General features: G+C 39.5%; 2 protein-coding genes across 11 annotated transcripts in view; one reads left to right on the top strand and one right to left on the bottom strand.

Moving 5' to 3' along the window:
- Window positions 1-2,050: 2,050 nt before the first annotated feature.
- KLHL34 (kelch like family member 34) lies at window positions 2,051-5,711 on the top strand. Its single transcript, XM_090062450.1, has one exon. It carries the CDS (start codon window positions 2,963-2,965, stop codon window positions 4,754-4,756), a length of 1,794 nt encoding a protein of 597 aa, XP_089918576.1. The 5' UTR covers window positions 2,051-2,962; the 3' UTR covers window positions 4,757-5,711.
- A 165-nt stretch (window positions 5,712-5,876) lies between these two features.
- CNKSR2 (connector enhancer of kinase suppressor of Ras 2) overlaps window positions 5,877-26,031 on the bottom strand; it is a 361,202-nt gene continuing 341,047 nt past the window's right edge. For 5 of the 10 annotated variants that reach the window (XM_090062378.1, XM_090062369.1, XM_090062423.1 and 2 more), the window contains 2 exons: window positions 12,868-13,064; window positions 5,877-8,337 (listed from right to left, as the gene is read on the bottom strand). In XM_090062378.1, the coding sequence (XP_089918504.1) occupies window positions 8,122-8,337; window positions 12,868-13,064 (413 nt within the window). In that variant the 3' untranslated portion in view covers window positions 5,877-8,121. Of the gene's footprint in view, window positions 8,338-12,867; window positions 13,065-23,008; window positions 25,497-26,031 lie in introns of those variants that run through there. The other 5 variants (XR_016444125.1, XM_090062431.1, XM_090062387.1 and 2 more) reach the window with 4 other exon arrangements.

Consider the following 26,031-nt stretch of genomic DNA (forward strand, 5'->3'; position numbering starts at 1 on the left):
GGAGAACAACCTTTAGTTACCTATATTAGTTAAAACAATACAGCTGTATTGAAACATAGTCCTGCTAAGAGAGTACAGCCTGGCTCATTTTGTTCACTGGGATTCATGCTCTTCTTATTAAAATGACACAGTGGATCAGTTCCTAGGGATTTATTAAATTTTAGTTTTAAGGTTGAGTCCAGTTGCACCCATTTGTCATTCAGTTTGTACAAAATAAGGGAAGAGCAAGTGAAGTTTACTAGTGTGCTTGTACCTTTTAACACCCATTCTAACACCCCTGTTGCCTTAGAAATGGTATTTAAAGGTCTACTTTTTTGGGGAATTGGCTTATAGACATAGATATATACATTATAAGGGTTCAAGATGGGCAGCAGGAGCTAACTGATTTCTAAAAAGCTTAGGTCTCGCAAACAAAGTTTCTCACAGCCTTGGAAGCAGACAGGTTATCTAACACTACAAGGCCAGCGGATGAACACATAGCCTGGAAAAGAGGAAGATATGTACCATACTGTCCCATATAACATGAGATAAAGTAACACCAGCAACAAGGCTCCAGAGCAGGGGGAGGGCCGAGTCCCTGTTTTGAGTGAACAGACCAAATTAGGAGAAGGCCCGGAAGGCTATGTGAACATGTAACTGCAGAGACAACCCACCAGACATAGCTCTGGATGAAGATGCTTCAGGAGGGAAGGAGAATACAAAAACAGAAACTTGAGAGTAACGAAGTGTCCCTCCCTTTGTCCTGTCCCTCCTCATCAGTCTCTCCCTTTGTCTCATCCCTTCCTTCCTCCTCCCTAAGAGGGGTCCTTGTCCCCATCTCCTGGGAAGGGTCCCCGAGGCCATCATGGAAAGAGGGCATACCAGCAGCCTGTCTCATGCACCCTACTGGAGGGGTGAGGGAGTGTGGGCTTCGGCATCCCACCTCCAGATGCTGACACCTAAGAGAGAGCCTCAGAGTGGAGACTGTGCCCTGGCCAGATGTACTTTGATGACAGCCCTAGGATTTGGTAGATATATAGATTTGCTTGATTGTTTGTATTGTTCCTTTTCTGTTATCACTGTGTATCAATAAACTTGCCTATTATTGGATCCATCTCAAACTTAAAAGTTATAAAGTTTTCCCATCCATGGACACAGGAAACACATGCAAAATAGAGTTCCTTGTCCATCCCATCCCAAATGTCCTCTAGTTAGCAATGGAGATCATTATTTTAACAAAATCCCTTTTTTCTCTCTTAAATATGATGGCCAGTTCAAGCAGGTAAACAGCATCCATGGTAAAGAAAAAACTACATTTAACAAGTCAGAGTGCAGCACACCCTATAATTTTACGATCAACTCACTTAAATCTATTTATCAAGGTAGCTTTTAATTACCGGTAGTAGAACACTGTGAAAACAAATCCTTCCCAGGAAACGCTCCAATCCACTGGGAAACTCTACTAGGGAATGAATGGATATTATGTTATGAAACCAACAAAACAAATATCAAATAAATACCAGTAAATGTGTCTTGTGAAGCCCATAAAGGAAGAACCTTACCTCTGGGATGACCTTTCTCTTATCGCAAAGACTCTTGGCCACAAGGCTGCAGAATGTTCTAGCATTTAAGAAGCTTTCTCATTTTGCAAACCTTGAGTGTTTGCTTTGGAAGGAAAGGTGTCAAAAGGCAATTCCTTATTGATGCCAGCTGGACATGTGATAGCCTTTACCTGGAGCCGCTCAAGAAAAAGCTAAATGAGTGGCCAGGATGTGTAGCCCATCCACAGCTCCCATTCTTGGCAGAACAAAGATCCTGCAAGGCCCAGGTGAAAATCAGAGATAATCCCTGTTAACTGGTACCTAACTGGGACAAACTCAAAGTGGAAAAGCTATTAGGGTCAGCTACTGACTATCCACAGAGGCTCAGGGATATGTTTCTAGTTGGTAACCGAGAACACAATTATGCAAAGCCTCTTCTATAAACAGATTTCAGTTTATTATGACATAACTCAGGATCTATTTTTGTCGCCACTTCGTACAAATGCATTACCCTTGTGATTTCTAATCAGGTCATGCAATGTCAGACACTTCTGGCTCAGGCTGCTCAGAAAACTTCCAGATTCTCCTCTTCCTAACTTACCCCCATGCTGCCCCCCCTCAGTTTTTGGACAGTAAGGACAAGGGGGCTCGTGTCTGCATTCTATTCTGGTAGCTGTGAGTTATGGTGATATCATGTAAACCAAAGGGCTCAGAAATGCATGTCAAATTAAACCAGTGACTAATCATGGTATTTTAGTTGTCTTTCTGCCCCTGGGAAAAAGATTTATATGTTCAGAAAGTCTTCTTGCTCTAATCCTTGTATGCTGATTTGCTCTGCAGTGGAGACTTCCTAACAGAGTGATGAAAGATCACCAAAAGTGGTTTGTTGTCCCAGGAGCTGTGAGGTCTAAACTTATCTAAGTCTGAAACACAAACGGGGCTCAAGCTGCAGCAAAAGTGCTCTTCCGTGTTGTCCCTCATTTGTTTCTACTCAGAGCCATGATCCGTCAGCCGCAGAGGATATATTTGGTCAGCATGCAGAGAAAGAAGGGCCGAGAAAGACATCTGAGCAGACACAAAGTGCCGTTTGTTGGGCTTGTCATCTAGCTCCCACATCTGTCACCTGGTGGCCAGCCAAGCAATGGCTCCCCACAGCCGTGGACCATCCAGCCTCATGGAAAATGGAAGCAAGAAAAGTAAGCATCTCAAGGCTGTTATGAGACTCAGCTGTTTTCTCTTTGAAATAAGGCATTTACTTCACTGCAAGTGTATTAACTAGCCCTCCAGCTGGAGAAAGCATTGGTTTTCTTACTTGGACTTTTCTTTGACAGCTGGAGAATCTATAAGGCGTTCTTACAAGGAAACCAAGTGCTGATTCATGCAGCTGTTTTGATACCTCATTGTGCTTTAATTATTTGGACAAAAGCACTATATTATGCACAATGAGCTACTTCCTGTCCTATTGCAAATCACATTGCAGTACTGTGCTCTCTCGTTACCAAACCCTCAGATCAGAAGGTTTGATGTGTGATATTTTACTGAAGGTGAAGGAAAACGAGTTCCCTGCACACAAGTCCCTGCTGGCCTGCTCCAGTGATTATTTCCGGGCTATGTTCAAAAGCTACACCAAAGAATCCAAAGCCAGTGTAATTCACCTGCAAGTGATCTCGTCCATGGGTCTCCAGCATATTCTAGATTTCATCTACACCTCCTGGTTACCCCTTTCTTTTGAGAGCCTGGAGGATACTTTGGAAGCTGCCAGTTATCTACAAGTGACTGAGGCTATTGGCCTGTGCAACCAGTACATAGTTAACAATCTCACCCTGGAAAACTGCTGTTTTTCTGCCAATGTTGCTACAAAGTTCTACCTTCCGGATGCTTTAGCAGCAACAGAAAAATACATCATCAGTAATCTCTGGAGACTGCTGGACCTGGATTTCACAGGGTTGCTTGAGCTGAACTTCAGATCTTTGATGGCAGTGGTAGAATCTGATGTCTCTAAAGTGAATGAATCCTGCCTGTTGAATCTGGTGATGATGTGGCTGAAGCATGATAAGTCCAGGCTGACTCTCAGAAGCAGCCTCTTGGAACAGATAAGATATGGTCTTATTCCTGTAGAAGATTTGCGAAAGGTCTACACTCAATCAGAAGTGCCTCTCCCAGCGAGTGTCAAATGCTTGATCATAAAAGCAATAAACTATCACTCATTTGTTTTCAAGCAACCCCTTCTGCAGGACAAATCCACCACCCTGAGGAACCAGAAAACTCAGATCATCCTCCTAGGTGGAGGAACCGCAAATGAAGGGCTTATAAGTGATGTAGTGGCCTTTGATGTTTATAATCACAAATGGAGAACTCTAACGCAGGTGCAGGACAGACTACAGCATCATAACATGTGTGTGATCGGGAACTTCCTGTATGTGCTGGGTGGGGAAATAGAAAGTTCACAAAGTGAAACTAAAACTGACCCCAGCTTCTCTGTTACCAGTGGGGTCCATCGTTACGATCCAAGATTTAACAAATGGGCACAAATCACAGGAATGCTGGAAAAAAGATGTCAGTTTTCTTGCTGTGTCCTAGGCAACAACATCTTTGCTATTGGTGGAAGAGGTGAGAATGGATCACTACATTCCTCTGTGGAGGTCTACAATATCACCAGGGACAGATGGACGAAGGTTGTGGAATTGCCATGCAAGATACATGGGCATGCTAGCACAGTCTGCAAGAACACCATATATCTCTCAGGTGGCAAATCCACGGAACAAACAAACACAAGTAAAGATGTCTACTCTCTTACCACTGTAGAAGGGCAGTGGATGAAGCAAGCTCCTATGAGCATTGCCCGGTTTGGACATCAGATGGCAACAATCAGAGATGCCATCTTCACATTTTTAGGACTATATGAACCATTCTCTGAAATAGAAAGGTATGATCCTAGCCAAAACCAGTGGACTCGGCTAAGGCCTTTGGTCTATGATCGTTTTTGCTATGGCCTAGCAGTGGTAGAGGAGACCGCGCTTCTTATTGGGGGGAAAAAATGGCAGGACTCGCAGGAAGTCCCAACCCAAGATGTGGTGGGTTATGATATTGACAATGATTGCTGGGAAGAAATTTGCAAACTTCCCTTGCCTTGGTATGGACTGCAGTGTGCAGTGCTGCAACTCTCAGAATCAGCAGCAACTAAGGGGGACACCAAAGAGCAAAGAAGCCAAACTGCTGAGTTAATACTTCATTGAATAATCATCCTCAAAGATAAGACAAAAGAGCAGCCCTGGAGAAAAAAAGAAAATTGCAGTGGCACTAAATGCAACAGAGTTGAACTTTTGCTTTAATAAGCAACACATACAATGGATATAGACAGGGAAATCTGTCATTAGCATCGGAAAATGTGCCATGATTTATACAGTGAAAAACAAGATTTGCTGAGGACAGATGCGGGAAGTAGCACATTCTGAAAAGAAGAGGCAAAGGAATTCCTAATGCTGTATTTCCTTGGATGACTATTACCTAGATAGCAGTTAACAGCTGCCTAAAGTCAGATTTTTCAAAGGTTAAAAATATAATCCTTCTTTTTTAATTAAAGGTAATTTTCCCAGCTGGTAAGTGGTATTGTGTTTTATGCTATAGCTAAGCAAAATGAAAGTGAAATGTATAAAGACCAGAAAATTGTTGCCTACAAAGAGTTATAATAAGTAGCATCCAGAGGATGGTATTATTTGAGTTTCTAGCTAGGTGAGAGGGCCTTAGCTAAACAGCATGAAATTACTGTATGGAGAGCAGGGATTGTGCAAAATGTAGCCTTAATTATGGTTACACACTAAAACATTGATTGTTTGATATAAGTACTGAACTGAGAGGGGAGGCAACCTCTCTGTGAAATAGCCTTTGTTGTGGCATGTGCTTCAGGTGGTTTTTTTAAAGCATACTCTGTACTGGCACAGTACATATTTGTTGTATCAAAACCCTGTGTTAGCTTAGGCAGCCAGTGCTGAATAGGTATAATTATTATAAAAGTTTCAGTGGAAAATGCAACAATAGCTGCTATATCCAGCTACCTAAGTAAGTACATCCTGTGTACCATGTTCTGTGAAATCATGATCATGCTGGTAAAATTGTTTTAAATGTTGAACCAGTATATAAAAGTAACACAGTAATAAAAGCTTTGCTTTTATCCAGAAGTACAAAGGAAAGAAAGTTAATATGAATCTTTTGAAATTCTAAATGAAATGCCTGGCTACACCCAAGACAATAACAGCTCTGCTTCTTGTTTGCAATGAGAAGAGATTTATAAGGAATAGCTTTTGAGGTGACTTTTAAGGCATAATGACTTGTGATCTGCAGTTATGCAGCTAGATACCCAAGTATGAAATCTGAATTGAGTAAATTAATATGTAATCATAAATATTTGTTTAAAAGCTAAATTTATTTTGCTTCATTTTACAGTATTCCCTTTCTAGGCTGAAAGTTGATACAGTAAAAATATACATATAGAAGAACATGTTATGTTCTTGTAAAAGAAGGCAGCACGATGAAGGGGACAAATGTTCTCTGTCATGCCAGACTATCTTAAAAACCTGTAATGTTTAATTTTCACCTTTAAAGCAATCAAGCTGACTTTACTAAAGTAAAGTGCAGGCAGAATAGCTGTTGCATAGCAACAGATCTAAGTCTTCTCAACTGCCTTGGTTTTGACAAGGAATCAACTCCACAATGTGCATATACATCCATCAGATATAAAGAATTTTTATATGAATATATCTACTTTTGGTCCAGTAAAACAACAATGAGAGAGTCTAAATGCTTGAAACAATCAGCACAATTCATTTTAGGTCAAGCATTTTCTTTTGTATGAGAAATACAAAAACCTCACCAATTTAATATACAAGTCAGTATCCATGCAGTAAATAAATGTCCAGTTTATACAAAGATTCATCTAAATGATACAAATATTACACTGGCTCAAGAATTCTATACAAATGTTAGTATGTGATTCATTGTCCATATTGACTTGAATATAGGATTATTTAAAATGGGCTGCAGAAAGGCCACTCTGCTGTACAATTGTGCAAATTCTGCAAAATAGTTGCAATCCAAAATGCAAATAAAACAAAACAGAAGAAAACAAATAAACAAAGACACAGCCCTGCAGTCTTCCCTTTATTCCTACAGCAAAGATAACCATCAGTAAATATCAGAGCTGTTAAATACATTCACTGAGCTGTACAGACAACAGTCTAAAGCTGGTGAAGAGTACAGCTCATAGTAAAGAGCAGTAAACAAACCTTTTCCCTTTCTCCAAATCATGCCATGGCTCCTAACTTATGCAGCAAAACACTAAAAGAAGCAGCACAAATATTTTGCCATGCTCTGATCACTTTTCAAAAACAAGCCAATGAAGGATAAATACGTGATTTACCTCCTACCTTCCCTTTTCCAGTTGCATGCATAAGCCCAGCTAACCACTCCACTCCTGTTCTCTGTGCCTCAAGTCTTATAAGTTGTAAGTTTAAAATATATGTATTGGTTTGTGAACTTAAGAGAACCTGGAGATATCTTTTCCCAATCAAAAGCAAAAATAAAGCTCTTTAGTTCTCAGTATTTTTTCAAATAAATGATGCATTTGACCTTGCTAACTCTATGATTTTTTCCTGCACTGAAAATGGCCAAATTTCACATTAGAAAATAAATATAAAGCTAGTTAAAAAATGTGATTTTTTTTTTCTTTCAAAGTTACATCTCAGATTCAAATCATTAAGTTGGAATCTCCTTCTTTAGCTGCTTAATTGGGTGACTAAAACATCTCTATAAAAATGATCCACATTTAGTTTCTTGTTTCTAAAAAGTGCACTTAATCCTGATACCATGATCCTGCATATGTTTCTGATACAATAATAAAAAAATAATATTTATATTAATGGGAAAATATCACATCACAAGGTCTTAATTAAAATATAAATAACCTGCTCTGTAGTGGTTGTAAACCTGCACCTATGTATAGGTCTCTCGTAACCTAGGTTTTAGATCCATGGACTTGTGTCAATGATTTGTTTGTTTATTTTTCCCCTTTTATCTGATGCTTACTTGTCTTCTCCAAAACTCAGATATAATGACCATGTTACATTTCTTCCTGTCACTAAATAAAAACTCCTAGTTTTTCACTGAATATAAAAATGTTCTTTTTCCTACGACCAAAGCAATACCCGCACTCCAAAACTGTAATGCAATACTACAATTCTATAGTATAAAATTAAATTACATTTTAAAAGTGATCAAATGACATTCAGTAGCAAAACCTTGATCCTGTATAACTTTCTCCTTGAAGGTCACCAGCTTCCAAAATGTTTTTTTTTTTAAATAAATTTTTCATTATTAAAGACTATCTTCCTTTATTTTGCACACGGTAAACACAAGCTGAGCATTGGTAGCATATAAAATATACAAATTCTCATTAAAGACAATGGTATCATGGACCCTATTGGGTTTACTTCACACAGCTAACATTAAAATATAATTTACTAGACCTCCCACATATTGATATAAAAACTACTTTATACACATAAGTAAAAGTGTAAGGTATCAGATAGACAAAGAAAGAACACCCTTATACATGCGTTTCAATGTATGAATGAGTGTGTGCTAAAGAGGCTATGAGTGCATTGACTTCAGAAGAGCCATTTACAGGGTCCCGTGGATTACTGCTTTGACAGATATCCAAGAACAGATCAAGGTACATTTGTTTCCATTCCTGAAAGTCTTTAGATGTCAAATCTGGATTATCCAGAACTTTATCTATAATGGCTACCTCTCCTTCTCTGGCCTGAAAAAGAAGGGGAAAAAAAAGAAAAAAGAGAGGGATTGTTACCAAAAGCAGCTTATAAAAATGATGGCAAATATAAGAAAAGGTGGTGAAAAAGTCAGACACAAAGACACTAGGGGTACCAGTAGATGTGCGGGACATCTGCTCTGACACACTTTAATTACAGTACGTCACAGCAGACTCGATTAATCTAATTAGCATGCTCCAGGAGCCTTGGCATCTCATTTATTCAGTGTCCCTGTGCTTCAAAATGGCAGTGGGGGTGCGTTAACTAAAGTTTGTTAAAACTAAAGCTTGTTCAACAAACTTTACTTAACTGTTATTTTGAAGTGCGGGACGCTGAATACACGTCATGCAGTGGGAGCTTTAATTAGAATGGCTCCCAAGACCCACTCTAATTAAAGCATTCCCCAACCCCCAGAGTATGTGTAAAGATGCCTTTGAAGAACAACAGATTGTGCCGCTAGTTTCTGTGCACAAGTATTACAGAGGAATTCAGCTTAAAACAATGATGTTATACATGGCTCAAGATATGTGACATCTCCTGGTTTGCAGGGCTTCTTATACTAATAATTCTTGTTACCCCTTGTTCTGTCATGTAAAACAAGCCTTCTGCTGTTTACTATTAGCTGCTTGAGTTTCTCAGGATGGGTTTCATGCTGAAAAGGACCATCTGTTTGCTCCTTTAATCATCAGAAGAAATACTGTGTTAGCGTGTGGGATGCAAACAGATGGACTATCACCACCCAGCGTACCTAAGCATTTCTACACATCTATTCTCCTATAAGCACCTCATATGGAGAATTAAGCAGGAGATTTTAACCTTATAACTGATATTTTTTCAAGATCAGAGATAGGATGAGACCAAGGATGCAGAGAGAAGTGCAGCTCCCCACTGTAACTGAGAAGGCTTTTCAGGAAGCGCTCTGAGTCCCAACAACCCCCTCCCCTCCCCCCCCCCCCGGACCAAACAGAAGTTCATTGTTGATTCCAGGGGGGGAGGGGAATCTACCTGCTGCCTGGGAGCCTGCAGCCAATTTCCCCTAGTGATGGCGCCTCCTTCCTCCCAGCCTGTTCCTGTTTTCAGAATGGGACAGGGGCAAGGGAAAGAGCGAGCTCATTTTTGGGGTTCCCCAGCCAGCATTGCAGGATAGAGTGGGTGAACTGGAGCCCCCCACCTTGGGGGGGACTCCACTACACTCTCCACTCTCCAGCTGGGGCTGAAAAAACCGCAGATCAAACTCCCTCTGCTCCCTTTCCCTCATCCCATTCTGAAAACAGCAACCAGATCTTCATCTACCCCCTCATGCATTGAAGGTTCAGATTTTTGCCTGATCTGCCATTTTTAAGCAGTTTGCAGCCATGCACTTGTGTTTGGTCATGGCTGTAGACTGCTTACTTTGCCCAGATCAGGGGAAAATTGTCACTTCTGTCTGCATCCCAAGACCCTGGTTCAGTGGAATTTCTTCAAGTCATTGTGGTAGAACAAAAGGGATGAAACCATATAGCTGTTCCTATTTAGTTTAGAGCCAAACTAGCCTGTTCCCTGGAACACTACTATAATGCATGTCTCCCATAATTCTCGCTCCATGTGAGCCAATCCTGAATATAAGGCACTAAAGCCATCCTGATGGCAATCTTGTGGCAGAGAGCTCAAGAGTTGGAGCAGAGGCTGAGACTACCATAGGACTATAGATATAGACATATCCTTTGTGGCCACTAGACTGATAGAATTGAGTTGTGGAAATAGAATTAGTATCCAGGTTCCTAGCATTAGGACACACTTAGTCATAGTAATGAACCTGTTAATCAACAACTTCTCCTTTACAGATCACTTGAGAGAAATGTTATGATAACTAATACTTCTCATGTTTATTCAATGTAGGTGATGCCTGTAATTAAGAAAGATAGTTGCACTGTGTCAATTTGCTTTGTCTTCAACATGATTAATTTTGAAGATCCAGTCATGTTACAAATAAGGAGCACATTTAAAATATCTTTAAAATACCTAACATTTAAAGTGATTTTCATGTGTAGAGTGTCTGGCAAACATTAACCAAGTAACACTCCCCAAAGTAGTAGTATACATACTCTGGAGACAGGAACACTAACATAAAGGTTACAGAAGCAGTGAAAAAAGCCAGAGCTGAGATTAAAATGCAGTAATACCTGGTACCGGAGCAAGTACATCCGTAGTATACATAGTGGTACTGTGTTAGTGAGATTGTTTATATACTATGGGTATGTTCATGCCTCTGTATTACTAGCTGGTAAGTTTATATTATCCTGGAGCAAGGATCGTCTTGTAACACGAAAGAGGGTAGGGAAACCTTTTCATTAGTGGCTTGGAGTATAGTAGAAAGCAGAGTTTGGCAACTGGGCTGTATCCGGCCCACTAAATGGTTGGATCTGGATGCTAAGGTCTGACCCAGCCTGGGGTGGCATGGGAGAGCAGGCAGAATGCGGCTGCACCAAGCATCCCAGCCTCTGCAGCCCTCTGCTCTTTTGGGCCTGTGCTTCCCTTGCTGCAGAATGGCCACATATCTGTAGTGGGGTTAGAAGCACTGACACCTTGGATGCCCTGGGGGGCAGAGATATTTCAGTCCTCAGCAGGGGGCCAGGTTGCAGGATCCAGCCTCCGGCAGCAAAATATTACCAACCCCTGGTATTAACAAATTTGTAGCTAAGAGGGGCTGCAAGAATTTTAGAGGAGAAGATAAAAATTCAAAGTGATCTAAAAAAAAAAAAAGCAAAGAAATTATTTGAAATCAACAAAGTGGAAGCTGGCAAAAGGCAAACGTAATATGCTAGACTTAGGAAGCAAAAAGCAAATGTACAAGTACATAATGAAAAATGCCTGGATAAGCAGCAGGTTGGTAGGAAAAAATCTGAGAACTGTGGTGGACCACAATCTGAATATGACATAGTAGTGTGCAGCTGGTATAAAGATTTTTGGGTTATATTAATAGGAATATTCTATGTAAAACCTGGGAAGTAATTATTCTAGGAGTTCACTATACTCAGCAGGAGGACTGCATCCAGTTTTGTGTACCATTCTTTGAGTAAGATGTAGACTATGGGACAAAAGTCCAAAAGAGAATGAAAAAATTGTTTAGAAAACATGACCTATGAAGAAATGTTGAATGAACTAGGATTGTTTAACCAAGGAAAGAGGAATAAAAGTAATCCTATATGAGAGAAGTTATAAGAGGACATTGGCTGATGGTTCTCCAAGACCACAGAGAGAAAAACAAGAAGAAATCAATTTAAATTGGCCACAAAATTGATTCAGGTTAGTTATAAGGAAAAAAAAATCTAACAATAACCACTGCAAAAAGCTACGTGGAGGTACTGTGACTCTCCTTCACTGAAAGTTTTTGAAAATCTCCGGGTTTTAAAGTCAGGTTGGACAAACATCTGTCAGGGATGTTGCTTATACTTGGCCTTGCTTCAAAGCAGCAAAACAGGTTAGATAGTCTGTTGAAATCCTTTCCAGCCCAATATTTTTATGTTCTTGGGTCTATTTCTGGATTTGTTTCAGATTTCTAGCATGAGACTTTGGGAAAGCCACTTAATTCCATGCATATTTTTTTCCTATCTAGGTCTCACATCTGTAAAAAAGCTACCTTCATACATGCTTACCCGTATGTGCTGTAGATAGCATAAATCACTTCAATGGGACAACACTTACTGAGTGATATCTCTGCAGGATTGGGGCCATATGTAGGTAATGCCGTTCAAGTACTACCCAGGACATTGAAATTCATTAATGTTGAACATTGTATTCATTAATGGTGGTAAAGTGCCTACATAATCCAACTATTTAGTTGTCTAATAAAAGATATCACATCTACCCAAAGAACCCTGTCTACATAATCCCATGCATTGTTACCTAATGATTTAAAAATAGTGTTTAAAAAATTCAATTTGACAGTTAATAGGGTCTATTGGCTGCATTTTAAAGAAACCTCCCTGCTGAATCTCTAATAACACATGCCATGATACTTTTACAACAAAACAAAGTGGTGGACCAGGATGTTAAATTCTCTGTTCATCATCAAGCATAATTATTTCCTATTGGGTTTTCTCACTACAGTGCATTACATTTCTAGACAGGCACAGTAAACACATAGCGATAATGTTTTTAAAAGAATTTCCAAACTCCAAAAGAATGACTTTATTTTTGGCTTACTCTCCGGTAATTATATGACATGTTTATTTTGGTAAATAAAATATTCAGGGACAAAAACAGAGGCATGGTCTCTTCTGACAGCGTGGACTTTAATTGTATTAACTTAGGCAGAGGAGGAGTTCAGTGAGATATTTATCTATAGAAAAATACAAATGGATTTTGTCATCCACTCAAGACACTTTTCCTCACTGCTGAGAATGGCATTTGCCCATATTTCTCTTTTGTCCATTTTGAACACAAGATCCAGACAGGACTGCAGCTGTATGCAATTAATCTACTGAATATAATACCAGAAGACTTGCCTCTTTGGAGGAATTCTCTTCCCTCTATTATCTCACCTTTAAGGTGCTTTTCAGAATTCGCAATTGGTGCAGTTTTTCATTGACTACAGGATCGCTACACCTTTTTATAAAAGACTTCTTGAACTCCAGCTTAGTGGAAATCCGACGTTCTCCTAATGGTGACAGGCTGGCTTGCTCCAAAGCTCTATACAAATCTTGCAGCGAGTCTGCTGGCTTTTCTTCTACAGATTCAGCTACAACAAAGAGAGCAGAGAGAGGGAGAACAGTGTATAATTAAAAAGTTTATACAATTATTTAAACCTCCCTAAAAATGGTATTTTTAATAAGACTAGAATGGGATTATTTCATATGTAGGCAATGTATCTAAATTTCCCAAACTCCAGAAAAAAGACTGTAAATCAAACATTCCCCAAAACTACTTTTCTTTTTAATTATTGCCTAAGTTAGTCACATCTGGATTAACACATAGGACATTTCATGAGAAACAGAAGCAAAACTTTTGACAACACAAAGCCTTACACAATGCAAAAAAAGAGAAAGATCATAGGCTCTAAGTGTACTGTCACAACAGACACTCTTAATTACAATTAAACATAATGGTAAATTCATAAGCTATTGTGAGAAATGGAAGTAATAGGAACAACTACCAAGTGGAAAGGGATTTTAGAGAGGTAAGGATTTTTGTGGGTGATATAATTTATTAGACCAACTATACAGTTGGTTCAGTAAAAATATATCACCCACAGAAATTTCATGCTCCTCACATTTTTCCTGGACCATCATGGCTACAACATCACTCCAACATTACCAAGGAACTGTAGGTCATTTAAGTTTGGGAGAGTTTGTCACACTATTACATCGCTATATATGTATTTTAAATATAGTGCTGGGAAAAAATTTGAAACCTGTGACAACCCTGAAGAGACCAACATCCCTTACATTTTTTTTTCCCCAGTAGCTCATATTTTTCCACTCTAACCTGCCAATGTCCTAAGCCTACTTCTGGCAAAACCATTTGTAGGAATGAGATGGCTCTTCAGTTGACTTTAAACAAGTGAGTAATCCCATCACATGAAATGGATATACTCACCTGCTTAAAGTTCAGCACATGCCACTAAAGTAGGGCTTGGATTCCAAATTACCTAGGCTGAGTACAGACAGTCAAAAAGCCTGAGACTGAATTGATTCAATCTTCTAAGCTGAACCGATAAGCAAGTGAACAGACATTCACTTTTGATGCCAGAAATGCAGCCACATGCCTGCAGTGGCCAGGCCAGAAGCCAGGGTGTGCTAGAGCATGCCTCCCTGCTTAGCCGAAGCAGACACCTTGGGCCAAGGCTAGCCCGCCCACTTTGTGAGGGGGGAGGGGGTTTACACCTGAGGTGCAAAGCATCCTGGGATGCTGGGGGACTGTGAGTTAACTTCAATCTGGAGGGGATCTGGGACAGAAATTCAGTAAAACAATTTAACTTAAATCAGTTAAGTTTGATACTATATCCATCCAAGTTTAAACCAGCTTCAGCCATTTTGAAAGTGGTTTAAGTGCACTGAACTTCTGTTGTGTTACAGTTTTGAACTGGTTTCTGATCACTTATACTGGTTTATGTTTAATTTCTGTCCCTAGTCCTAGTCAACAGCTTTTCTACTGACACAACTAACAAGGACACTAACTGATGTTAATGGTCACTGCAATATTTTGTGATGAATACACATGACCTGGACTGAGACCAACAATTCATTTCACAGAGGCCAAACAGATGCATATTGCATAGCAACTACTTACCTGAGTCATTTTCAAAGAAAGCTAAAGAGAAAAAACTTGGTATCCCATAATGATACTTAGATTTACATAGAGTTTTAACTGGTCAAAGACATTTACAATCATGAACTAATTCATCTTCTTAAAATGATATATGTCCCTGGACTCTTCTACACATTTTTTTCAATATCTTAGTAATTTTTAAAGTGTACATTTATTTTTTTAAATAATTTATAAGTGAGTGAGGACTATAGGCTTTGTGGCTTTGTAAAGAGCTTTTGGTTACATTAGGCAGTTATGTGGTCTTTGTATACATATGACATATAATTAAAAATGAGATGAACATCAGTTTTTATAATTCTTTTTTATTATAAAAAATCGCTATACAAGAGAAAGAGAAAAGACTATATAGTTGCATACTATCAGGCCAGCTTTATGTTCTTAATTTTTTTGTTTTTAAAAGTTTTTAAAAGTTCCACTTGCATTTTTAGAATTTCCCTGAGCTACTGAGTAAGTATATTCGGTTTTAAATAATTGTTCATATCTCACAATGTATAATTCCAGTGACTTGGGTGCTATCTCCATCCTATCTGAGTGATTCACAAAATGGCAGGAGAAAAGCTACCTAATTCTGACAGCAGGTTATTTTACATTTGGATCTCTCATCCTCTTACTCTCTGTTATAAAAAGATGCCTTCTTTCTAGTTCCTATTAAAAGAAATACCACCAATTTTTAGTTTAGTGTGACTGAATTTTCTACTCAAGAGATTAGAAGTTATGGGAAAACTGTGTGGAAGAGACACATTTTATAATTTGGCCTGAATGTGTCACAATTCAAAGTCACTTCAATCTCTTACCTCAGTGTGTTCTACCTTGGGCCAATCACCAGAAAAGCAATGAAGCCCATGTCCATTCTTAGCCCTGTTTTTGAACACCCCTATGTTGCCAATGAGCAAACTGTCATGGAAGGTCATACTGTTACAATGAGAAAGGGAGGAGAATAAGCTTTGAAATAGTTTAGGCTCAACCCTCTAGGGCTTTGAGTAACACTTAATTTAAATTAAATTAACTTGTAACTCTGACATGTGTATATCAATGGAGATAAAAAAGGGTTAGGATGACGTGTATATGAACTTGCATGACTAAGTAGTTAGCCTGCTACACTAATCATTAGCTGGAGTTCGTCAGGACTTTCAAATTAATTTTTAAACACAGAGTTTTGTAATAATGGATCCTGGAAATCATCAGTGAGTCTGTTGGGAGTATGAGAGGGAATGTGGGTAAAATACCTGATCTTATCTATTAAGTAGTAATTCAATAATTTAAGATGGTTGAGCACTATTGGTAGTAGCTGCTTATCAAGGTATCTAGCACACTGAAGAGACCAATCTGTACACCATTGTGCTGAATGAAAAAGAGATGCCCTCTAAAGATAAAGACTTGCCTATTCTTCTCTATTCAGGGTCCTCACCTCAATCTTGCCAGGGTTAACCTTACCGAGGCAGCAATCTCAATTGTGATAGTCAAAATTGCATTTGGAAGGAGGGCCAGGATTTGGTGTGAAGAAATGAAGAGTGAGGAAAAGAGAACCAGTATCTAGGATACTTTTTTTTATTGAGGCCATGTCGTTCAAAATGTCAGACAAGTCTGCAGAAGGAAAGACATCATTGTGTTCCAGAGCACTACTGCCATTTTGGGGAGAGAGAATAGTGCTAATGAATCTAGACTCTCTAAACGGGGAAGGACCAAGACGACAGTACTTCCCACAGTGTCTGGCACAGATGACACATAAGTGTTGACCACGGAGTGGGGGGCACAACTCTGTGCTGCCGCCGCCACTGCTGCTGGGTGCTGGCTGCAGCTGGGGTGCAGCCTGCACCCCGTTGTCAGTGTATAAATCTAGGGTGACACATGCCCCCCGCAATGCATCATCTATAGTGTCTGGAGTTGTTCCAAAATGAGCTGCTGCGAGGAACCAAGATTATAAATTGAAAAGCTTTTTTTCCCACCCTTCTCTTCAAATAAGTAAATTATTTTTTGGTAAGCGTTGGCCAAGCACTTACCTAACTGTCCAGTGATCAGGGGTCTAAAGATTAAGTTGGAATCATTTGTTTATTTTTCTTTAAAAGATGGAAGACTTCCAATGAGGCTTTGCATGTGTGTAGTAAGTTGCACTAACATTAGTGTTTGTTTAAAGAAGAATCAGGCCTGCTGAACCACAGACTGAATTTCTCCAGCTCCTTGGGTTCTCTGAACATGCAGGATTAAGTGGCGATGTTTTCATACAGATAAGGCTCTCTAATTTGCAATGCTTGTTTTGATCTTTCATCCATTCCCTGAACACTTCTATCACTCTGGCATAAAAAGCCCCACATCTAAATTCTGTACCAAGGCTGACTGCTAGAGTACAGTGGTATCAAACTGCATGACAATGCAATTTCTGTTGCAGCTTCAGCTTACTTCAAAACTCATTTTTTAACCTGAATTCAATAGGCAACTGGGTAACACATCAATATGGTGACAATGTGTTATTTATTTTACTTTTCAGCTTTCTACTATGGAAGGTTTTTTAAATTATTTTATATTGCCCCAGAATTTTCAATAGCTCATAAACATTTGTTTTGAAAAACTGAGTATACATTTTTCTCAGGATGTGGAGGCTGGAGAACGCTGCATATTAAAGGACAGGTTAAGAAGTGATTTGGATTGAGAACAAGCAGAGGTAATTTGAAATTTGGACACATTAATTCTATTTGTATCTAAGAATGATGGGGATCTGAATTCTATGGCGTGGTAAAATGTAATTACTTCCCTGCCCAAGGGACCCTTCTCAGAAATCCTTCAGTTTGCCTGAGGTGAGGAGGCTCCCACTGCATGGGCCGAACCCCACCATGGGGGTCAGCACCTGGATGGGGGCTCCTTCTCCCCCTGTGGGGAGCCAGCAGGGGGTTGGAGGTTTGTGCTGGGCAGCCAATCAGGGTTGGCCTCTGCTTGGCTGGGCTCAGCAATGGCTGACAGGTTTGGCTTGGGCCAGTACAGGCATCTGGTTGCCTTTCCTGATGGAAAAGTGAACATCAGTTCATTTCATTATCAGTGCAATCTGCACAGATAAGAGAATCCTGCAAAGATTGAACTAATTCTGCCTCAGGCTTTTGGACTGTCTGTTCTTAGCCCGAGAGTCCAGCCCACCATAGCCTGGACTCATTAAATAAGGTCCTTTAGCCATCTGTGCAAAGACAGCCACCATTAGTTACAGCATTGTCACTAGGGTGGCTGTCATAGAGGATAGTCCAGTTGTCCTCTGTCCTTTATTGATATAAAACCGGACGCCTTTATGTGTTCTATTTTCCTCTTGAAGAGAAAAATAGAGGACAAAAAGGCATTGGTTTTGTATCAAGAGGACAGAGTAGCAGAAAACCGGAATGTCCTCTATGATGGCAGCCCTAATTGTCACCCATCAGGCTGGAGGTGCAGGTATATCATGGTTCTGTGGTTCTCCTTTCAGGCTTACTTAGAATATGTCAGTTGCTTTTCCCAGTCCCATTCAGATTTCTCTGTCCTGTCCCAGTTTCCCTTCTTTCTGCATTGCCAACCATCTTGGATTAGCTTTAATACTGGGGACAGAGGATTCCTGTAGGTGACGAGGTCCCCAAGGGAGTTACCCCTTCTAATTTCCTTATTCAAGAGCTTTCCTGTTTTGCAACTTTCTACCATCTTTCCTTTCTCATCCAGTCCCTCTATTTTGGCCTTCCTTCTTCTTGCTGTCTGCTAACTTTACTGCTTAGTTACACGTTGTATCCAGCTATTCAGCCCCTCACATGCACAGCCACTGCTTAATTGTAATTAGTACTGCATTTGAACAAAATTACCATCTTCTGAAAATCCTGAGAAAACGGAGCTGTAGTCCCTCTGGTTTCTGTGCCAGAAAGCCAGCAACATGAAAAGTATCAAACTGCAATTCTCAAGCTCTGCTGAAATCTAAACTTCTATTTTCATTCTTTTTGATGAGGTCATTCTCCCTGGCAGGGAAACCAACCCAGCTCAGCTTTCTCAGGATTTCAGAGAGGCAATTTTGTTAGAACAGAGCACTAATTACATTATTAAAGAGCTGACACGTGCTATTTTCCTCTCTGGAAATCCCACAAGACTTGACTTAAATGATTCAGAAAAGCCTTTACAATTCACCTTTAGCAGCTGGGAATTGACTAGCTGATTCTTCCAGAGCTTTTCAGCGCAGGCTGGTGAATGCCAGTCAGGAAGGAAGGTGTTCCAGCTGCTGAGGAATAGGGCAGGTTCCTACACAGCTCTCCTCCCTGATGCAAAAGTCTCCTGTATCTGTTTGCCATGGATCAGCTAATGCATGGGAAAAACCGACACACGGTAAAATCCTATTGACGATAAGACGTTTTTGCACTTTTCATGTAAATTAGGCTGAATTAAAGAAAAGCCTTGGTTTTACCTCACTTAGCTAACAGACTTAATAATAACTAGCCTGTTGTCCTCCTCTGCATATTACCATTTGGTAACTAACATGTGGTCAACAAACCTATATTTTTTCCTAGAGAAGACAAGGCCCAAGAAATGACCTGTTCCTCTTGCTGGAAGTCTTCAAGTCCTTGTTCAAGCTGTCAATCAGCAGCAGCTCAGAATGCAGGGAAGACTCAGTATCGAGGCAATGGAAGCAAGCAGGTGGGCAGGGGCTGCAGTCTACTGGGGAATATCTTCAGGTGCTCATTAAAAAGGAGGTCTAAGGCAAGACAGGCAGGGAGGAGGGATCAGGCTTCATATAGGTTGGATGGAAGGAAGGAAGAGAAGTATAATCTTAGTGCAACATGCCTAAGAACCAAACATTCTTTTTCATCACTCTAAAATCTTATATATTTTTAAAGGAAAAATCAAATGCTTATAACAGAAAGAACTAGGAATGAGACTAATTTCTACACCTGTTTAGACAGGGAACAGAGAGACAAAGCTGGCTACTTTCTCATTCTCCCTCATCTAAGCTTTTAAGCTAAAAGAAAAGCAGCACAAGGTAAATTTTACGAGGAGACGGCATTTGTAAAGATGTACATTCCATGTGAAACCACCTCCGCGGAGTGCATTTATGTAGGAAGCCAAAGTTAGGTGGAAAATCAGCTCATATTAGGAAAGCAGTGTGAGTCATGTTGCTGATTACTGAGAAAAAGAACAAGCGGCACACTGTTTAAGCATGGCACAGAGCTGGCAGACAGGAGGTTAAATGAAATGCCATTCTGGCGTACATGAAAACCAAAAGCTAATCAGCTGGTCTGGAGAACTGAGGACAGTCTTATGTTAGAAGTGTAAAATAAAACCTGTAGCACTTTTAACCTCCTCCTCCTCCTTCACACTTGGATTAAAATAAAGGTCTGAATGTTGTTTTTTTTAAGTGAGCCCCTTTTCACAGTGTAATCAATCTCTAGCATTCTTAAGCAGCTCTATGGTTTTCTCACTTTTTTTCTTTCTACCCCTCCTTTTACCTGGTTTTTGTTTTGTGCACTCCACTTTTTTGGCAGCAAGCAGTTCAACAATGTAGAGGTCGTAGAAAGCAAGCCGTATCTACTAGAAAGCATGGGAGTTCCCACAGTACTGATTCTCAAGGAATTGAGGGGGTACCCTGAAAAACAAGCTCTGATGCATATTTTACAAAAGGTGTCAGGAGCTAGTGAATCAGAGACATAAATTCTGCTGGCAACACTGTTGCCTCCTATAATGAGGATGTGTTTCATGGCTGCCAGGAGATCTGTATCCATTTTTTATTCTCTCCTATTATGTAACCTTCCAGGCAAACAGTATATTCTCAAGACAGTTTCTTCACTCTGAGCCCTGCACATCAGAGCTCGGTGATACATTTATTATTGGAGACTTTGGGCCTGATTCTCCAGTTCTTTGAAACAAAAGGAGCTCCCCCGGTGTAAGCGAGGGAAGGCTCAGATAGCACCTAAAAAGCTTTAAAAATTTGATGCTTGCCTTTGGAGGGCCTGAGCTATATGGAGGTGCAAACCTTGACAAATTAGTCAGATTGCACTAGGCATTGTACAAACATTACAAAAATACGATCCTTGCTTTCAAGAGCTTAAAAATATAAGCAGATTGCACTTCTAGTGTTCATGTAATGCGCCCACTAATGCTCCTAAAAGTTACTCGCTGCAAGGGGAATAACACACCTTTAATTCTTCTCTTCACTTTGCTATATCAACAGGATATTACTGCATGGCTACACTGCTGCTAAATTCCATCACCATGAGAAAACTGACCCATTTGTATGGCATTCTCAGGAATCTTCCCTTCACTGCATTGTCCGTTGTCAAAACATTTTCAGCATCAGCTCAGCAGTGAACTCTAGTTGTCACCAATGGGTTCATTCACTAGTGAGAGGGGGTTTAACACTGTGGGAGATCCTCATATTGCTTCTTTCACATAGCATCTGTGGAGGCCCATGAAGAAGAAAAACCCACGACAAGAGGAGTCTTATTTGCTCTGTGACCTGAAGGTTAACTGCACCCTAAGGATAGCTATTGAGTCTACCAATGCATAGGGAAAATAATACAAATGAAAGACAAATAATTCCTAAAGTCCATAAAATCTTCCAAAACTTTACACAGGAAACTCTAATCATTAACTCTGGAACTTGATGGCATCGGCAAACATATATAATAATACCCTTGAATAGCTGGCTCAAGTATTTTACTTATATAATCTTGCACATAGAAATGCCAATTTAATCTTTAATAATATTTAGTAACTCTCAGTGAAAAACTGACCATAACATGCACTTTCATGTCAATTTTCTGTTTTTCTGTGCCACCTAATAAAATAAGTGTTATGCAGTTTTACTCTGCACTAGTAAAGTGAATTAAACATTGGAATTACTGTTACATTTTAACCATAAGCTCTCTTCCATAGTGTTCATTTCAAAAGACAAAGTAAAACCCAGCCACTCTTATATAGAAGAAAGGTATTCTGGGGATAGTGCAACTGGATAGACAGGTTGATGTCACTGTACAACTGGGGATGTGGTGACTTTTAACAGATGATGTCCCTGTGGATCAGTCCAGCTGGAACCAACTTCTTTAGTATTCTTTTCATAAACCTAAACTGTTACCATAGATGAGGTTGCAAAAGGTTAAATGACAAATGGTCCTGATGGCTGTACATAGCTACATTACTCATGAGTCAAATTCAAGTGGCACGTGCCTTGTACAACAGCAATGTCTTTCACGCTAAGTACAAATAGTCAAAAAGCCCGAAGCGGAATCCATTCAATCTTTGCAGATTAGCCTAAGCTATGTAGATTGAACCGAGAAGCAAGTGAACAAGCATTCACTTTTGATTCCAGAAATGCAGCCACATGCTTGCAGTGGCCCAGGCCAGAAGCTGGGCAGGAGGAGGGGGGGGTTACTACAGCATACCTCCCTACTCAGCAGACAGCTTGGGCTAAGGCTAGTCCACCTACTCTGCGGGGTGGGGAGTGGGGGGGTTGCTGGGGAGGTGCAAAGCATCCTGGGATGCCGAGGGACTGGGTTAACTTGAATCTGGAAGGGATCTGGGACAGAAGCCTCAGTAAAGTGATTTAAGTTAAATCAGCTAAGACTGATACTACATCCATCCAGTTTTATCTTAAACTATTCTCAGCCATTTTGAAAGTGGTTTGTGAACTGAACTTCTGTTGTGTTACAGATTTGAACCAGTTTCCAATCATTTATATCAGTTTACGTGTAATTTCAATCCCTAGCCTAAGGTTTTATAGGCTTGATACCTATCTGAATAAAGACAGTACATAGTCCTAGTGTGTATCTGTCTTGGGGAACAGGGCTAACAACATTCCACGGGCCATGAATGCCATATTCATTTTGCTCTATTTATCAAAGTGTATACTACTAGGAGGGAAAGTTTTGAAAGGACTCAAGTGACTTGGAAGCCTAAATTTCATTTTCAATATGAGTGAAGAAAGGTTAAATTAGCTCACACTGAGGCCCATGCTGACACAGCCAGACTGCTACTGGTACCTAAGGTAGCTCACCTGCAGCTAGTTCCAGTTAATCTGGAGTGTAGACATGTCTCTAGGGACTTATGAAAATAAGACTCGAGCATTTTTGATTATGTTATCCATAGGTTTCACTTAGAAAACATCATGTATTTCTTTTGACATTTAGATTTATTATTGAAGATTTCATGATAGATTAGTTCCCAGGGTATTTAATCTACACTCATATGTACAGTTTGTGTGTTTACGACATGACACTGCAAGATATGAAGCACAGCCTGTCAGATGCCGAGTCCTGTCAGGTGCCTTCAGCACCACTGGCACCTGTTCTTCTATGAGCACTATATATGATCGCATACCTGAACAACACTTTTACTAAGAAAATCTTTAAAAAATGACAACAGAAATTTAACACCATAGTACTCTTTACTGTGGATTACTTATGTCATTAAATGTCATAGTGCCAAGATAACTTGTAAGCATGTAGCTTGTGTACATAACAATGTTTTCTCCCAGAACTGATACATAAACATCATGGAAGAGATGTCAGTTCCACATCCACATTAGGAAGAGTATTTCTGTGTGTGTTCTCACAAGAAAAGAAGCAACAGTCCTTACAGACAATGCTTTTGCAGAAGCAAATCTGGGAAATTCGCCAGCCAGTCTGGATTTTTTTTTATTATAATAAACACAAAATAATACCATAAAAAAATCCCTGACTCTCATGAATAAATCAACTGTCTTCATTAAAGAAATGGTAACTGCCTTTTTCCAAACTTTAAGACGTACAGAGAAATATTTGACAAGTGTGTATGCAATTAATGTCATGGGCTGCTAATTACAGCCCTTGTGAATCCCTCTGTAAAATGGTAATACTCACTCAGTACTGTCTATAAGACAGAAAAAAAAAGTGGAAGCTGAAGATCTAATGTTTGGTGGTGCAGATACATTAGCTTCTTCTGGCCTTTGGCAAAGAACAGTAAATGAGCCATCAGTAGAACCCAAAATGGCAGCCAAAGGGTAGTTTAGAATCTTATCTTTGCTTCTGGCCCTCTAATTCATTTCCAAAACATTTCACTTCTAACTAATTATGGAGTTTAATGACAGAATGTAAAGGACCAGTTCAGGTTTGAGGCCATTCCAGCAAGATTTTAATGATAAATCTTTCAGGTCGTAGAGTCTTTATGTACTTAGCAGTGATTTATCAACCCTGGCAGAGGCAAGCACTTCAAAGGCAGCCTTATATAAAATGTGAATTCTGCCTTTGCCAAGTGCTGGAAAGAGCAGTAAATTACATTTTTAAAAAATCAATTTTTAAGGACACGAGACTGATACAAACTTGGTGAACTGGTCTGTTTGGCCAACAGGCAAAAACTTATGAAGGTACAATTTTATAACCAAAAAGCAGCAGTATTTTACTAAAATAGGCAAATTATATTTCTTGATTGGAGAAAAATAAAGAGAGGCCAAAATAACATTGTAAAATATCTAGACTGATTTGCAACAGGCCCATTAAGGTTAAATGGAGACACAAGGTGCATTTTGATTAATTTCCAACTAGCATATGCCATGCTGTATAGCTTTTTTATTTTCTCTAAAAAAGGCATATTAAAACTATTATAACTTTCTCACTGCTGTAAGGCAGAAAGATGCAATTTTATTTACTGCACAATTCTTGTTTGTGAGGAAAAAAGCATATAACTTCTCTATAAAAGGGAAATATATATAAACTATATATATATATAATTTTATTGGTATTAACATAGTGCTATACCATACATTGAGCGGACAGAAAGAAAACATTTCAAAATACATATTTAAAATTATCTCTCCATAATATAGTATGAAATATCAAGTAATTAGCATTGACATTATTACAGTACACCCTCAGCCAAATATATAAAGGAAAATCCACATTCTAACCACAGAGATAGAGGCAAACATCAACCCATAAGGGACCCAGAACATAATGATAAATAACAATATCTGAATCTACTTTGAGAGACATTCAGACAAATACTGGCCCCAAAAACAGCCCTATGGAGACTGAATGTTATACAGAGAATACTTTATGCCTGGTCTGTGAGGTGGCAACACTCACAGGACAGTCTTAGAAGATAAAAAGGAATTGAAGATTTTATCTGCAGTGTCTAATAAATCTCAACGTGAGGTATCTTCTCCATCAGTATCCAAATCTGTTTCAGCACACCCTCTGATAATTCATTATAAATCAGAAGCAGAGACAAGTCTCTGAATAGTGTTTGAACACCTTGACTTGGTAGAATATGCTTAATTTAGTATGATATAGCAAGTTAACTTCCTGCACTAATGCAAGGAAAATGAAATGATATTACTCTCGCCGTTTTGCCTGAGCGAAGTCACCGGAGTCCATAAAAAAACAACAGAATGTATAGTTACCATGGCTGATCCCTCTTTAATTCCTTGAAGTCTGCAGAACAAAACTGAATGTCATCAGAGCCCTTCCCTTGCCATGACCCTCTTCCCCTTCAGTTCTCCTATGCAGGGGAGGGGGCAAGTGTGCTCCATGTAGACTGGATCTGATTTTGTGCCTAGTCCCATTGTGGAAAGAGTGCATTCTTCAAAACAGGTAATAGGTCTGCCCCTTTAACACCTTCCTGGAAGCCCCACATCCAGGCATTTGGTTCTCTATGCTTTAAAAAGTCTGTTCTTTTTTAAAAACATCAAAAGTTATTCAAGAAGGATTAACTTTCTGAACGGAGGCCATTAGGTTGCTTGCAAGAGGCTGAAGTTGAGTCTCCGTCGTGCCAATTCTCTCCGATCTAAATTCTCTAATCATTAGTTTATCAATCTTTGAGTCCAAAGAAGAAGTGGATCCGATTTGGCATGGAGAGGTTCTATCAACTCTCGCAGTGCATTAGCCTAATATAATAAAGCAGTGATACAATATGATGAAAGAACTGTGATGTGCCATTATTTCCATATCATATCAGTATAAGAGAAATACTAACATGCAATCCTGGTACAAGAGAAAATAGCAAATATGGCAAGGTTTTCATAAAGTTTAGCACCACTGTGCTTTCTTTTGTCTGCATGTATGTGTGCTCCTAAGCACAAAAACATGGCACTGTTTTGATGTTATATTCTGATTCTTTTAAAATTTCAGTCTTTGGTGCACTACTTAAGAGTATGCAGTTATTTCTTTGCACTTTACACATACACCTTTTATTACACCACGGTGGAAACCAATTAAAAAGAAACCGAGTAAACTAAATACATCCTAACTAATGCATATCCATTTCTTTCTTGTAGTCAGAAGGGAGGATTAGCCCACTTAAAAAGCATTAGGAAGTTTCATGGGATTGAGAAGAAAAGATAGCAAGTTATATACCCCAAAGCCACTCAACGGGCTGTGCATATGGAAACATGTCTCACCGGCAGCTAATCTATGCCACAG

Source organism: Crocodylus siamensis, chromosome 1 (genome assembly GCF_052110815.1).
Source record: "Crocodylus siamensis isolate JL-2025a chromosome 1, ASM5211081v1, whole genome shotgun sequence".
Classification (NCBI taxonomy): Eukaryota; Metazoa; Chordata; order Crocodylia; family Crocodylidae; genus Crocodylus; species Crocodylus siamensis.

Coding starts and splice junctions, on each gene's coding strand:
- KLHL34 (XM_090062450.1), top strand. CDS start 2,963: ATGAGCTACTTCCTGTCCTATTGCAAATCACATTGCAGTACTGTGCTC.